At 33.6% G+C, this 14,726-nt stretch overlaps 1 protein-coding gene across 1 annotated transcript in view; it reads right to left on the bottom strand.

The window, feature by feature from the left end:
* Positions 1-12,989, bottom strand: part of LOC108746424 — a 33,564-nt gene extending 20,575 nt beyond the window's left edge. Inside the window, exons 1-2 of the mRNA XM_018483198.1 lie at positions 12,304-12,989; positions 8,302-8,848 (exon numbers count right to left, since the gene is read on the bottom strand). Of these exons, the coding sequence (XP_018338700.1) occupies positions 8,302-8,377 (76 nt within the window). The 5' untranslated portion in view covers positions 8,378-8,848; positions 12,304-12,989. The remainder of the gene's footprint in view (positions 1-8,301; positions 8,849-12,303) is intronic.
* Positions 12,990-14,726: the final 1,737 nt, after the last annotated feature.

The following is a 14,726-nucleotide window of genomic DNA, read 5'->3' as shown; positions in this document are numbered from 1 at the left end:
GCCTTATTTACTTTAATTGCTAATAAAAGTTACATGAATGTTATATATTGTATATAAGTCAAAAAATTAAAATTTTTGTTGAGTTACTTTCTGATTTTAGTAAAGTTTGCCCTGGAATTGTAAATTTTTATTTTCCCTGGAGAGACTTATGTCTATTTTTCAATATAGTTTAATTTTAATCTTAGTTCAAAACTCTTCATCTTTTTCTAAGGCTTGTGTCTACCAATGCAGACTAACTTTAATCTCGATTCAACTTACTCTTCATGTTTTTCTAGTTCTAAGAATTAGAAAAAGATGAAAAGTAAGTTGAACCGAGATTAAAGTTGATCTACATTGGTAGAAACAAGCCTATTCTCAGAATTAGAAAAAGGTGAAGAGTAAGTTGAACTGAGAAAGTTAATGTACATTGGTAGAAACGGGTATTAATCAGTATAATCTAATTAATTTTTTTCAATATTCATTAATATTATTATATCCTTTCACAAAAAGGTTTGTCAAATTTCGTGATGTTAGTTTTTGCATTTCTCTAGCGGTGTTTATTGCAGGATAATAATTAACTGATCTAGCTTCTATTCTTTCTTTCAGTCCTCCCTCTCTTTCTTCTCACGCACGGCTGACTTCTCGCCGAGGTATGTGCACGTTCGTTTTTTATATTTGCACGACGGTGACGACGTCGATGCCTTGAAACCTGAGAATTCCGTAAACGGCGAGACGTACGCCTGACGAGCGCGGGAGTCGAGTGGACCGTGTCAAGGATACGCAGGAATGTGCATCCTTCGTCCTCAGGATTCTGTTATCTCATGCTAATCGCGTGCAATCATTTTCGAGAAGATATCACTATGAAATATCGGACTTCTATAATTCCGCATTTCATTACTTTAACACGCTCCGTGTCCTCTCACCTTTTTTTTTATCTGCGATTACCTAACACATTCCCGAGAAGAGGAAGTTACCTTCTCTGTCCATAAATACAACTGCAGTCAATTCTATTCTTTGCTTTAAATGCATCTCCGTGATGTAAATTAAAGAGTGAAGAAATGAGTATAAAAGGCGAATATTAAAAACGTCAATGTCGATTATTTAACATTTCGAGCGCGTTAAAACCGCGTAAATAAGAGATAATTTATGTGTCACTGTATTTCATGTAAATTACCAAGCTCACATACTAGTGTCGTTCACATAGTAAAGCGCGAGGATCGGCTCAATGAGGTTTGATCTACTGATGCGTGACGTTCGACTAATCGACACTTACTACTTACGCGTTCTCGATGAGCATCCAGGTTACGCGCTGCTTAAACCTTTCGTATCTGATCGCTGGACAGTTGGAGGCAGAGTTTGAGACGCATAAATCGTGATTTACCTCATTATCTCGCAACGTTTAATTTGTTTCCGTAAAAACATCGCGCATGTACAAATCGTTGCAAAGTGCTCACCTTGCAATTTCCGTTGCATCCTCATTTTAAATTCTATCTTTATCTAAGCAAAACAAAAAGTCATGATGACATCCAAAAGTCAAAATGACTTCAAAATGATTATTAAAAGTCACTTTTCGATCAGTCATAATTCATTTTAACATTATTGTGATCTGTTGTTCTGCTTCAATGAATATTCCTTGGTTCAATTTTTTCGTACATACGTGAAAAAAAATGGTTTTGCTGTGAAAATTCTTTTACTTATCTAAAAATTCAATTAAATACAGAAGAGAAAATAATTTTCTTAGACAATCAAAACAATTATATAGGATACTTTAGCTGATTGCTAGAATATAAAAATATTTTACAACGTTGTTTAATATGCTCAAGTTTTCTACATAATTCTTTTGATAGTCCAACAAAATTATTTTCAGATCTACATCCAGTCAAATTTTTGGATATTCCCAAAAAAGCGCAATTTATTCTTTCCATACGTAAGTTTTAAATACAGTCGCGTTTAGCGAAGAAAGTTTATTTTACACCTGTTGGAAGTTTCCTTCGATGAGAAAAAGTTATGTTTCTAGGTTATCAGTCTAGATTTAAAAGTATAATCCAATCAACGCAGAAAAACTTCCAACAGTTGCAAGATAAACATTCCGCTGAACGCCGTCGATTCTAGCGCATAATTCGAATTCGCATAAATATACCATCTACATTTCAAGATCACGGAAGTGACGCTGAGATTTTTCCTTATATCTATGACTGGGTATCTATGACTGCGTGAGATTACGTGTGCGTTTCGATGAATGCAGTTTTTATTATATACACATAGGATGTCTCCGGGGAGAGAAGACGGGGAGAAATCGCGTTGATCGCGTGGAATGATAATCGCAGCCTATTCTTCGCGAGTTTCGGCGCGGCTCTCTTGTGTCGCTCCTTTTTCCTCCTCCTTCTTCTCCTCGTAAAGCACGCAACGTGCCGTTGTCTCGGCACTACGCTGTCGGCCCCGAAAGAAACTGGTTCTCCCTCAGGGAGGGTGGTTAAACCCGGTGCAATGCGTGCATTTAGTGAAACATCGCGCTGGAATGCAAACACGTGAGTGGTAGGCAGGGGAAGGGTTGGTAGATGTACCTGCGTGCATGGGAGCCGTCCGGTAGGCGGAGGGAAAGAGAAGGCAGAGAAGAGAGCCGCGCGCGCCGGAATTCGTACGAATTCCTCACCGCCCCCGGCGGTGGGATGTATTTTATGTACGGCGTGGCGTGATGCACCGGTCGACCTATGAGGGGATCGCCTAGGATATCTCGATTGGAATACCACTGCATACTGTATGAGATGTACAACGTTGTATGTTGTACATACGGTTCCTTCACTTCGAAAGTGACACAAATAACAAAAATATGATTCTCGAGCTATTGCTACTTAGGGGCTCTTTTATCAACTCCAATTAATATCGATCGATGGTTAACGTCGTCATCACAATTGCCAACTGAACGTAGTTTATCAAGAAGAAGAAGAGAAACGAGAAGTTTTAATTCATTGAATTACTACTGGCACTTTTGTGAGTTAATCATCGATTAAATTTAACTAAAGATGATGAAAGAGGGACTGAAGAGTTTAGTGGCGTCTACAATAAGATTTTAAGACGTAAAACTTAAGCTTTAAGCCTCAAGTTGCAAGAAATTGACCAATCATAGTTGATTATTCTCATCATTTCACTGTGATTGATGAGAATTTCTTACGGCTTAAAGTTTTAAGGTCATGGCACATAAAAAAAATTTAAGCAGTGAAACGTAAATAGGCCAAGAGCAAATTGGTCAATCATAGTAAAAACCGTAAGACCATAATAAATAATAACACAAATCCAAAAAACTAATTTCCTTATTGCTTACCTGTATGTCTTACTGCTTAAGTTTTTTTGTGTGCTATAGCCTTTACGCCTTAAAATCTCATTGTAGACTTTAAGTAAACTTTACTGTATCAATCATTAAAAGTGAACTAAGTGAACTAAGTTAACTTCATTAAAAATCATTAAAATTATTTTATAATTCAAATAAAACAAATAAATTTTAGGAAATTTGTTTTAAAAAAAATTATCATAACTCAAAAAAGAGAAGCTTTTTAATGATTGTAAAATGAAAATGACAAAAATGTCACCATGTCAATCATGTTACCAATATTATTTGATTAGCAAATAATTTTCTGTTAATTTTCTGGGTTATTCAGAATCATTCTAGACTTACAAAATTTACTAATTTCTTAAAAAATTATTTTATGCTCATTATACATTAACTTACATTAAATCAGTTTTAAATTTTAATAAATCATCAGTCATAAATGCATTGTTACTAACAAAACTTTCTTCCTATTGTATTACACGTAGATCAAATTGAGCCCAAGCAGCTTTAGCGTAGTCAATTCCAACAGCCTATGAGGCTGTTATAATCAATTTGATGTTATAATCAAATGAAATTATTCACGAAGAAAGATATTACACATTTCCGTCAAATAAATTTGCATTCATTGTGCTACTATCGACAGCGATTGTCCTTACAAAAATTCACTTTAATACTGTAATCCATTTTAATACTGAAAGATAGTGATTAATTACTTATTTTGAGTATTACTGCTGTTTAGTAGATACTTTTAATATTCAAAATGAGTAATTAATTTGTACTATCCAGTATATTAAATTTTCGATTTAAGAGCGTCTAACGCGGATTGATCCTTGCGAATTGGTGCTCGCCAACGAAGAAATCGCGCGCGATGACCAGCGCTAAAAGCGACGCACGTGATGCACTGCGTTTCGCTCTGATTCCGACCGCATGAAAGATTCCAGTATGATTTCGCCTAGTCCGTCGTCTTAGCATCGGCAAAAACACAGCACAGTCGCCATCGATTTGTTATTCTGGCGACGTGCGGGACGAAAGTGAATCGATCGCGACTAAAGCCTGTTTAGACCGAACAATTTTTAAATCGCGTGAGAAAACTGTTCAAACTTTACTATAAAATTCATTATAAAATTTACGAACTCTTTTACATTTGATCATCATCCATTGCTTTTTTATTTTAATAATTTTATTGTTGTATAAAAAATCAATTTTGCGATATCGATTATCGGTTTTTTTCTATTCCTTCCGTAAAAAAAAAATTTGTATTAATAAATAAGAATATATAAGTAATTTTTGTCTATTTTCTACTAATGCAGATTAACTTTAATTTTAGTTCATTTACTTTTCATCTTCTTTTAATTACAAGAATTAGGAAAAAAATAGAAAGTAAATTAAACCGAGATTAAAATTAATCTACATTGATAAATTAACCAATCATGTCGCGCTATGGTTGAAAGACAACACTTCGCGAAATCTCTTCGCAAAAATAAAATAAATTTTGTATTGAGCGCAACACATTCCTTCTAAATCGCCCTTTAAATTTCATATTGGCGTACCGCCTCTACGCGTCGCACGTACGTTTTCCGATGACGTGCTGAACTTGTTAATGAAACGCAATCGCCATGTCAAACGTAGAAGGAGAAAAGAGATCCCGAAACACAGATCGCGCGCAAGAGAATCGCCTCGAGCTGGTTTCACTGCCAAGGTGGATCTACTTGCGGCATGTAGAAGTAGACTTCAATGCTAGGAAGGCGATGTCGAATCGAAATGCTTTCTCCGTTAGTACAGAATTTTCAATAACCAATCTTTCAGAGCATTTTTGAATTAATATAGTAAATTACGAATAGTGAATAAAAAGTAAAAAGAAAATCTATGATTTCTATTTTTATTTTATATTTTATATCGAAGATTTGTATCCCAAATATTATAACATAAAATTACGAATTTATTAGTTTACTTAGTAAATTCATTTTTGTTTTATAAAATATGTAACCTACATAAATAAAATTATTACATGTTGAAGATATGACTTGTAAATATATTTATCAGAAGTATGACTATATCAATGTCATACCTCGACATACCGAGATAATGTTTTTGAATAATAAGTGATAACCTGCAGTTGTAAATTGCAGAAAACATTATAATTTCCATAATTATACTGCTGAGATACCTACCACAACTGAGAATATAGAAACGAACAATTACATGAAAAGTAAAAGAAGATGTAAAAAATTCGCAAACATATCTTTCGCGAATCTTTCATCTAGTGTTACTTCTTAACTTCCAAGTGAAACTTCCTTCCTGCGATTTTAAAGATTTTCGAGGAGTTGGAAAAACAAGTGATAAAATATACGTATAAGAGACGAATAAAACAAATTAGAATAAATTTCTGTACAATAACTTAAATTTCGGATCTACCTCTGAGAATTCTAATGTTCAAGGCGAATCGAACAATTGCGTCGTATTGATGATGGATCTAAATGCCCTCGCAATAGTGATTTCGAATGCAATTATCGTGCAAGTATCGTGATTTAATATACGTGGCCCTTGTTGTGATTAAGGTCTTTGAAACCGTAAAAGTAATGATGGTTCATAGCATATTGATTCCGTGTTATGCATGACATACGTTATTGTACACTGTTTATAGTGTTTATTAGCGCGTGTTAACGATCGCATATAATATTTGATTAGAGGCGAGCGGCTTAAGAAGTATTGTTCAAGGCGCTACGTGCGGACATTGAAATTATATAATCATATAAGAAGGTTATTTGCGAGAAACTGTGGGAAAATGTTATACTAAACTATTTTTTGCTAAATTACAGAATTAAAGATCGGATTATATCGAGATATTTAGAATATTGTTTAAAATTTATATCGCAAGTTTTCACGTACTTTGTTTTTTATTGCTTTTTATATATTATATCTAATTCAATAATTATGTAATAATTATATGATCGATGATTATATGGAATTATATAATAATAGATGATTATATAGAATTATATAATAATAGATATATACATGATAGAGCGTGGCAAATGCAAACGAGATCAGGCGAAAGCAACGCGTAGATCTGAATTTTAATGTAAAATATAATTATCTTTAATATAATAAAAGTATTTAATTTTAACGGTTATTTATACATGTACATTGGATTAACTAAATTTCCGTGATGGAATGTATGAAAAAATGAGAGTCGACTTTTCGGAGCACGAAATCTATAAATGAAGTCAAGGATGAAGTTCTCCAGACCGCGACAAATAAAGTATGTAATCGACCGATTTTACTGACCACGAAGATGATATCTTCGGTTTTCGTCACGTGAAAGCGAGAAACACTTATTCGAAATCGTGAAGAAAATGTTGCTTACAATACGAATTGTAATCTAATTCGAAAGTGTCTTAAGCAAAGAGCGAGAGCGCGGAAAAAAAATTTGCAGAGATGAGCGATAAATTTAACTGACAAAATTGTGATTGAGCGACTGACGCCGCTCTTGGAAGACTCAATCTTTGAAAGTTATTTTCTAAAAGATTTCAGGCTCGTAGTATTGTCGATCGTTTAACAATCGATAAATAATAACACCTAACGGTTTTCGTTAGCAAGATAATTGCTTGACAAATAAGAAGTGTTGTTGCTGTTTTTATAATTTGTATTTATTATATTTGATTGGACAAAAGACAGCGAACAGTTGCTGATTTAAAATTTATTACATCGTACAAAGAATGGATAATTATAAAATAATTCAATATAAAAATTAAGTAAATTTCAAGTAATATTAAAAAATTAAGAAAATTTTGTCGCAAATTGAATTTCTAGCTTAATTCATCGTTTAAATTAATCTTTATTTTAACAATGTGACTTAATTTAAAGCTTTATCATATAATAAAAACGATAAATTACAAAGTTGCAAAACTAAAGATTCTTTTATCAAACCACGAGCGCAAATTTTTCAGATATCTTGACATAATTAATTAAACTGAACAAGCTAATCTTAAAGATTGTAGCTCCGAAGAATGTTCTAATACAATTGTCGTCGTCAAATGGAAAAGAAAAGATTTTCAGGGACTCTATGCGCTCGAACGAAGAACAGCACATCCTGCGTTACATAATATTGTACATTAATCTCCGTCGCGAGTCCCTGTAATCGCTCAATTACGTAAGTAATTTTCGTCGAGGGGATCAATCGACGACGCATCAAATTTCTGTCATTACATATCTACGACCGATGCATACCCAAGTAGCTCGAGTGATGGCGAGTCGCATTGTCAATTTACAGCCGCGTTTAGAAATAAGTATCGATCTTTCTATCATCTAGCTTTCTATTTTAAGACGCTTCACTTCAATCGGCTATCAGAAACTATATCGAGAGCGCCAATTAGAATGCAAATGACTGCTCGTAACTTGCAGGCGATAACAAGCGTTGTCAGGATCGCGATTAAAACTTTAGAAGTTTCATAAAATAAAGATAAGAAAAAAGTAAGAAAGTAATTAAAAACTAAGATAAGAAGAGAAATGAAATTTAAATATAAACATTAATTTTTATACCTAAATTCAATTTATACTCAAATATAAAAATTAATCTTAAGAAACTGATGAAAATTATTTAAAAGAAAGTTTGATGTAAAAAAAGAGCGCATTAACATCAATAATAAAAGCATTTAGATAAAAGTTTTGCTTTATAATATATACTTCTTGTTTTCTATCATAAAATTTTATATGCTTTTAAAATAGTTAATTAATCTATTTGTTATATCAAGTATCAAAAAGTAAGACAGTACTTAAGATACTACTTGATTGATATCTTGCTGTTTCCCACTTGTATTTTAATTACTTTAAGTAATTAATTATTTTCACGAAATTTTAATAAAATGTGCAACACCTGCTGCAATGTCTGCATTATTTTTCGGTAACCAAAGTGCCGAATAGCGGTTCGAGGAACTCCTGACGACTAATCGAAACGGTTGACAGATGGAAAATCGTTGGTAGATCGTACTTACCGCGGCAGGCGATGCCGAGGGTGAGCAACAGGGTGATCCTGATGATCGTCATTTTGGAGAACGACCGAGACGTCATCCGCGACAACGGCGGCACATTTATTGCTGTAATTACGGTGCGACGAGTTGTCGACGGCGACGACGAGACGGAAGTGTCGACCGTTGCGGCGTCGTACGCTGTACGTCGTAGCGCACGTGTACTATCGCCGAGACGTTAGCTCGCGTGCGATTTGTACTGATGACAGCGCGACGACAGCGCATGTAAGGGCGTCTCCCTCTCCGCGAGATATACGAGAGTTCTCTAGCTGCTGTGTCCGCCTTCCGCACTGACTTGGATCTCTATCCGGTTCGCTACTTGAAGAACCATCAGATGCTCGACTTCGCCGATCGGGCGATTCGCAATCACGCTCCCGTTCTCCGACGATCGATGGCCGATCTCGCGGGATAAAATCACTGACGCAAAGAACCTTCGTTTCCTTCGATGGTTCAAATGATCGGCTGCATTGAATGGATAATATTAAGGTCCGTTTGGTTTTTTTTTTTTATAACACTATTGAGTATATGTGCACTGAGAAAAAATGTACTAAATTTTAATAAATAGATATTTGAATAGTACTAGCTGAATACTTACTAAATGTAAACATATATTTATTTGATACAAAAATCATTAATTTAATTTATCTATTATTTTTTTATTCAATAAATGTATATTTGCCGTGAGTAAATGTTAATTAAGTTAATATTATTCAAACAAATATTTATTAAAATTTGATATATTTTATCTTAAAGTATACAGTATTTCATGCACGCAAAATATTTTGAAATAAGTTACACATCTGACGATTTTAATGCTATAGATTCTCCAGCAGAGAGATGTACAAAGTTAACTTTATCTTACAATTAGAAAGAAGTTTGAATGGACTATTATTTGTTATCTTTAATACTTAATATTAAAATAATATTTTAGCTGCATAATGTTGCTAAAAGTATTAGTCAATTTCAGCAAAAAAATTTACTTGTGAATATGAAATCAACTGCAAAAGCAAAATAATTTGACTTATAATAACTTATTACAGGACAATGATCATATTTTGCTATATAGATTTATATGTTTTATAAAAAGAGAAGGCAAGAATATTATTTTTGTTTTATTTTATCGTTATCTCTTGCGTGCAGCTTTGTGTGAAATTTTATTCCATCCATTTGTACAATGTTTATGCACATAAACTTTTATACGTGAATTTTCTACCAAATACCTATTCTGTGATAACGCTTTAAAATTGTTCCGTCGAAATAGACTTTACTCGCGTGATGGCAGTGATTTATGGAGCGATCGATGAAAAGAGGGTCAGTACTACACAATGAGTACTCTAATCCTTTGTGTGTGCGAAATAAGATTAATTATCCTAAACCCCTTTACTTTGCTCTCTCAAGTGTGTCTTTACCTTATCGCGGAAAAAAGTCGGAATCTTTTTTAGTTATCATGTATCACGATAAGTTTTGATGGATTTTTTTTGTTCTTTCGTATAATACTTTAATATCTTATACTATAATATCTTATCTATAAGAAAGAAAATATTTAAATATTATGATGAAATTTTTAAATCTTATTACAATATAAAAAAATTGAATTGTAATAAAAAATCAAAAATATTATTTACACTTAAGGTTCCTCATCACTCATCACTTATACTAGCTTAGATCATGAGAAAAGAACGTAAGAGAAGTAAGAAGATATATAATAAAAATTCTTTTAAAAGTATTTTAATAAAAATATTTTTTAATAAGACAATATTTGTAATCGGTTGAACAAACTTATAATAAAATGTATCGAAAATTCTCTTTTTATTTTGAAAGGGAATTAAATTATATTTATTTCTATGTATTAATGGGATTGTCATAGTTCTGAACATAGATTATTTCTCTCTTTTTCGGCACATAATTTAATTCTAGATATGTATTATTATTTACTTAAAAAAATAAAATATTTATTAACAAAATGAGAGATAAAGGAAAGCCGGGATATTTTACAAATTTATTTCAGTGGTCGTAAATATTATTGAAAAATTTTATTGAAAAATACTTTTATATTAATGTATCATGTACAAATTTTCATTATGCGTTTTCTCGCTTTTAATGTCACAATTAAAATAATCATAGTAAGTGACCCTTAAAACGATTTTTTTTTTACTTTAATGAAAAATAACGAAACGAATTTCGAAAAAATTAATTCAAAAATTATAAATTAATCACATTTTACAGCTTGTTGATCTTTCTTAACCATTTTGTTGATGACGAGGATTGGCATCACTCAATTGGCAATTGCATCGTTTATTTATTAACGATTTTAATTAATTAAAATATTTTTCAAACTTTACTAGCAGAAAATATACACACGATATCTATAACGACTAACTCTCGAAACAAATGGAATCGCCGCGGATATCGGTAGTAATCACATTCTTAGTACAGCCGGATCTACTCGAGCGCAAAGTAATGCGACTAATTACTGGGTTGCACTCCTAATTAGCATATAATGGAGCGCAAAGAGATCGTAAACAAGCAATCGTCTAAATATAACACTAGTTTTAAAGCCGCACTTGAGAGTGCATTTCCTTGAACTTTCCATGGCTAACGGAATGCCAATTAACTAGGCTGATTCATCCAATTATGGATATTTCGAGAGAGCGAGGGTGGAATATTAATTTATACAAATATATACGCGTAGAGAGAATTCTTTAAAACTGTCTGTTACTTCGATTAGTAATTTATGCATACGCATGGCATGCTTTAATCTTGTTCTCGGAATTGTGGTGTCGAATGATCATAATTCAAATGCATCATCCGAATTTTTAGACAGAAACAAAATGTAATAAATACAAAAATTGTCAAAATAGTATTTATGTTTATAATATTGATGCGAAATTTAATAATAATGTGGTAAAGTAATAAAAATGTAATAATTAATGCAATTATCTACAAGTATTTATTATTTTCTTTTTGTAATATGAATATTTATGTAAAAAATTAATAATTAATTGATGAAACAAAAACAAAGAAAAATAAACTGTGTCTTAATTATTATAGATTGCGTTTTTGTGAGAAAATAATTTAATTTCTTACAAGGAAATTAAACAAAAAATTAATCATCTGCATTAAGTTTCTTCTCTTTGTAAAGCCAAGTTCTTCTACAAGGCGTTCGTACTTTCTGATTCATCCTACTGCATTCAAGTGACGATCGTTTGAGCCATGCGCATACATCTCGATCGCTCACGCATCTCTATTAACGTAATACTGTCACCATTATCGCGTGCGCATACGAATACCGTACATTAAACGCCATTTGTTCGTGCGTTTTCCTCATTCTACTTCAAGCAAGAATATCTTCTGCGTAAGCACGCACATAATTTCCGACTCGCGGATGTCGGTCGCAATATTTATGGTATTATCTCGTCTCATCAATTCACATCAACCTAATAAACTGTGACAAAACCGTTGTCTAAATTTTCTTAACATGTGCATTACATTTGATCTCAAAGTCATTAATTAATCGCAAGGCTTCTTATAAAAAATATTAATTATTTAATTATTAAAGTGTTCTCTTAATTATTATTTCTAATATCTTAAATACTTTCCTGAAGATTGTCTCAAAATATCTTTAAAAATTGTTAGAAAATGCCCTTTGTTTCGCCTCCTCTAATTGTAAGATCTGTCTCTATAGCATCGATTTCCTTTTTATTTTCCAAAAAGAAAAAGAGAGAGGACCATGAACTAGTAATCGTGATAATTTCATGATTTCGCTACTTTTCTAAAAATATTCTTACTATGAAATATTGCCCATAAAAATCTTAAGAAATCTTTCTGTATTCTCGATTTTTTCCAACTTCTTTCTTTATTTCATAACTACAAAATTATTCAATCAAATCAATTATCAAAGTAATACGATTGAAAATCGATAATATTTGAATATGATATTGTATTTTTGACGTTTTCAACATTACTCACTGTATTTTCCCGATTCTGGAAAATATTTCTTCTTTCCACGATTTCGCTCGAATAAAAAGTGAAGACTTTTTGCGAATCTTCAAAAGATATTTGTTTCGTCAGGTACTAGAGTATTCGCAGAATATTTGGAGTACCGGACTTTTTGCGGTTCAAAAAGTAGGATGCGGATTTCAAACGATGCGATTGTGGATCTCTTGATCCCATCAATATCTAAATTATTCATCAATGAGTTTACCAGCTGCGATGCCAAAATTTTAATGAAATTTTAGATAAACGAAAACGCGCCTGCCTCTATCCCGCCAAAACTCGAGTACCTTACTACCGAGTAGTACACGTACTCGCGGTGCACCTGTCGCGCGAAGTGTCCGTACTGCGATCGCATGTAAAGCATGGATTTCATTCCAAGTACCCCTTGTACCCCTGCACTTTCTTACCCGCGAGAAATTCGAGTACTCGGACACTTAATCCACTAACGAGTACAACAAGTGATTCGCGGAGATCCGTGAACACGGATCGCGAGACGCAAGACTTCGAATCTCGCTCGCTTTTCCGATTCGTAATTAAAATTCTTCCGGGTACCGGGGTATCCTTCGGGCGGGCTTACGATTTCGTTCGCTGGGTGTCGAGTACCGGTGGTATTCTCGCGGGGTGTCCGCCGCGCGCGGAGTGTCGCGTACTCGCGGAGTGGTGCGCCGACTACAACTGTAGGCGACTCGACGATGATCGACCGCGCACCAGCACGACTCAGCCGGCCGCAAGTGGGGGTCCAACGTTTACCGGGGGTACGTGCGTGCCGTGGGATCCCGAGGGGGGCCCCTACCTATCTACTGGCTACGTCGACGGGGGCCCTACCGAGACTCGTCACCCGTGACTCCACCTCCCACCTGACGGCCCCCACAGATAACCTCCGCCGAAGGGTATACCTCCTCGTGAAAGACGAGCCGCGATAAGGTGTATCCGCCCGGTGAGGAATTCCTAAGCGGAGCCGCTTACGGCGCCGTGCTTTTCTCTTCAATCCATTAAATGGTTTTTACGAGAGGCACGAGTACACGAGATACATTGCTCTAATGACTGGCTCATTGACGAAGGGTCTTTGCGTGTGTAAAAAAAAGTCTTGTAGCTAGAACAGATAGGATAACATCTATTGTCTACTTTGGAGTAAAAGGATACGTGGATAAATGTTTATTACGTATTGGAATTAAAAAAAAAATTGATAGATATATATAAATTATAGAATAATTTTGGTGTGAATGAATTTACGATAAATATTTACGATAAATATAAAATATGAATAATCTTTGAAATAGGATAAATATGGGAAAATAGAAAATAAAAATGTAAGTATCCTATTAAATTTATATTAATTTCTGTTAGAAATTAGAGTGAATGTAAAAGAATAAATCGAATAAGAGAAAAAAATTCTATTTTCGAAGTTGAAGCGAATCTTAACGCTAATCTTACATCTACATATAAACATTTTTAGCACCAAAATAGGATTCTTTTCCTTAATATACAATATTTTTTTATATCTGTAACGTGAAGAAGTTTCGTATTTTTAAAAATACTTAAAGTTCTGAATTTTACTTTAATAAAAAGCTATTCGGAAATTAGCCTGATTTTTTTGTTCTTATTCTTAATATGATCGAAATATTACTAAAGCGACACTTGATATGTTCAAATGCATCTAAACATTTTATAAACAACCCTGATTTTGAGTCGCAATAATTAATAAATTCCTGGGATTAGACAAAACATCGAGATCTGCGAGGCGATTTTTCTCTACTAGCTTCGAAAGGAAGGGATATTTAGCTTAATAGTCCAAAGCACGCACCCGGAAACGGATAAGTGCGCATAGATCGAATCTTGCCTTCGACCATGCGAAAGGCTGTGAAAAAAAACTATTGCGCATAACAGGATGCACCGGATACATATCTCTTGATCAAAATGGACAGCGTCGATATCGCATTGCTTAGTGGCAACGATAATGTTCATCCCCGCAAGGCACGATGGAATAATGTGCATCATGGAACATCGCAGTAACGGAACTTTTATTACGAGTGAGTGACGATCAAATAATAAAACATCTTGGAAAAAAATGCAATACACGAGGCGCTCGAATCGTTCATTTAACCATTTTAGCTTTATGGGTATCAAAACATGCTTGCGGAAAATATCTTAGATGACCTAGTATTTTTAATGACTTACACAATAACTCTTTATCACGGTAGAAGTAACTATTCGAAAGAAAAATTTTACGAGTAAAATTATCAGAAAAATCATTAATAAACTGCGGCGTTGATAGAAAAGTGATATATATCTCGCAATTTTTCAGTAGAGTATTTAAAATTCTTTTATTCTTTCTAAAAATTGGATCGTTTTGATTAAAAACGAATATACATAACTTGACTTTTTTCCTGCGTCAT

Source organism: Trachymyrmex septentrionalis, unplaced genomic scaffold, assembly GCF_001594115.1.
Source record: "Trachymyrmex septentrionalis isolate Tsep2-gDNA-1 unplaced genomic scaffold, Tsep1.0 scaffold17, whole genome shotgun sequence".
Taxonomy (NCBI): Eukaryota; Metazoa; Arthropoda; class Insecta; order Hymenoptera; family Formicidae; genus Trachymyrmex; species Trachymyrmex septentrionalis.
The sequence above is the reverse complement of the archived record's forward strand: the minus strand, read 5'-3'. Positions and strand labels throughout refer to the sequence as shown.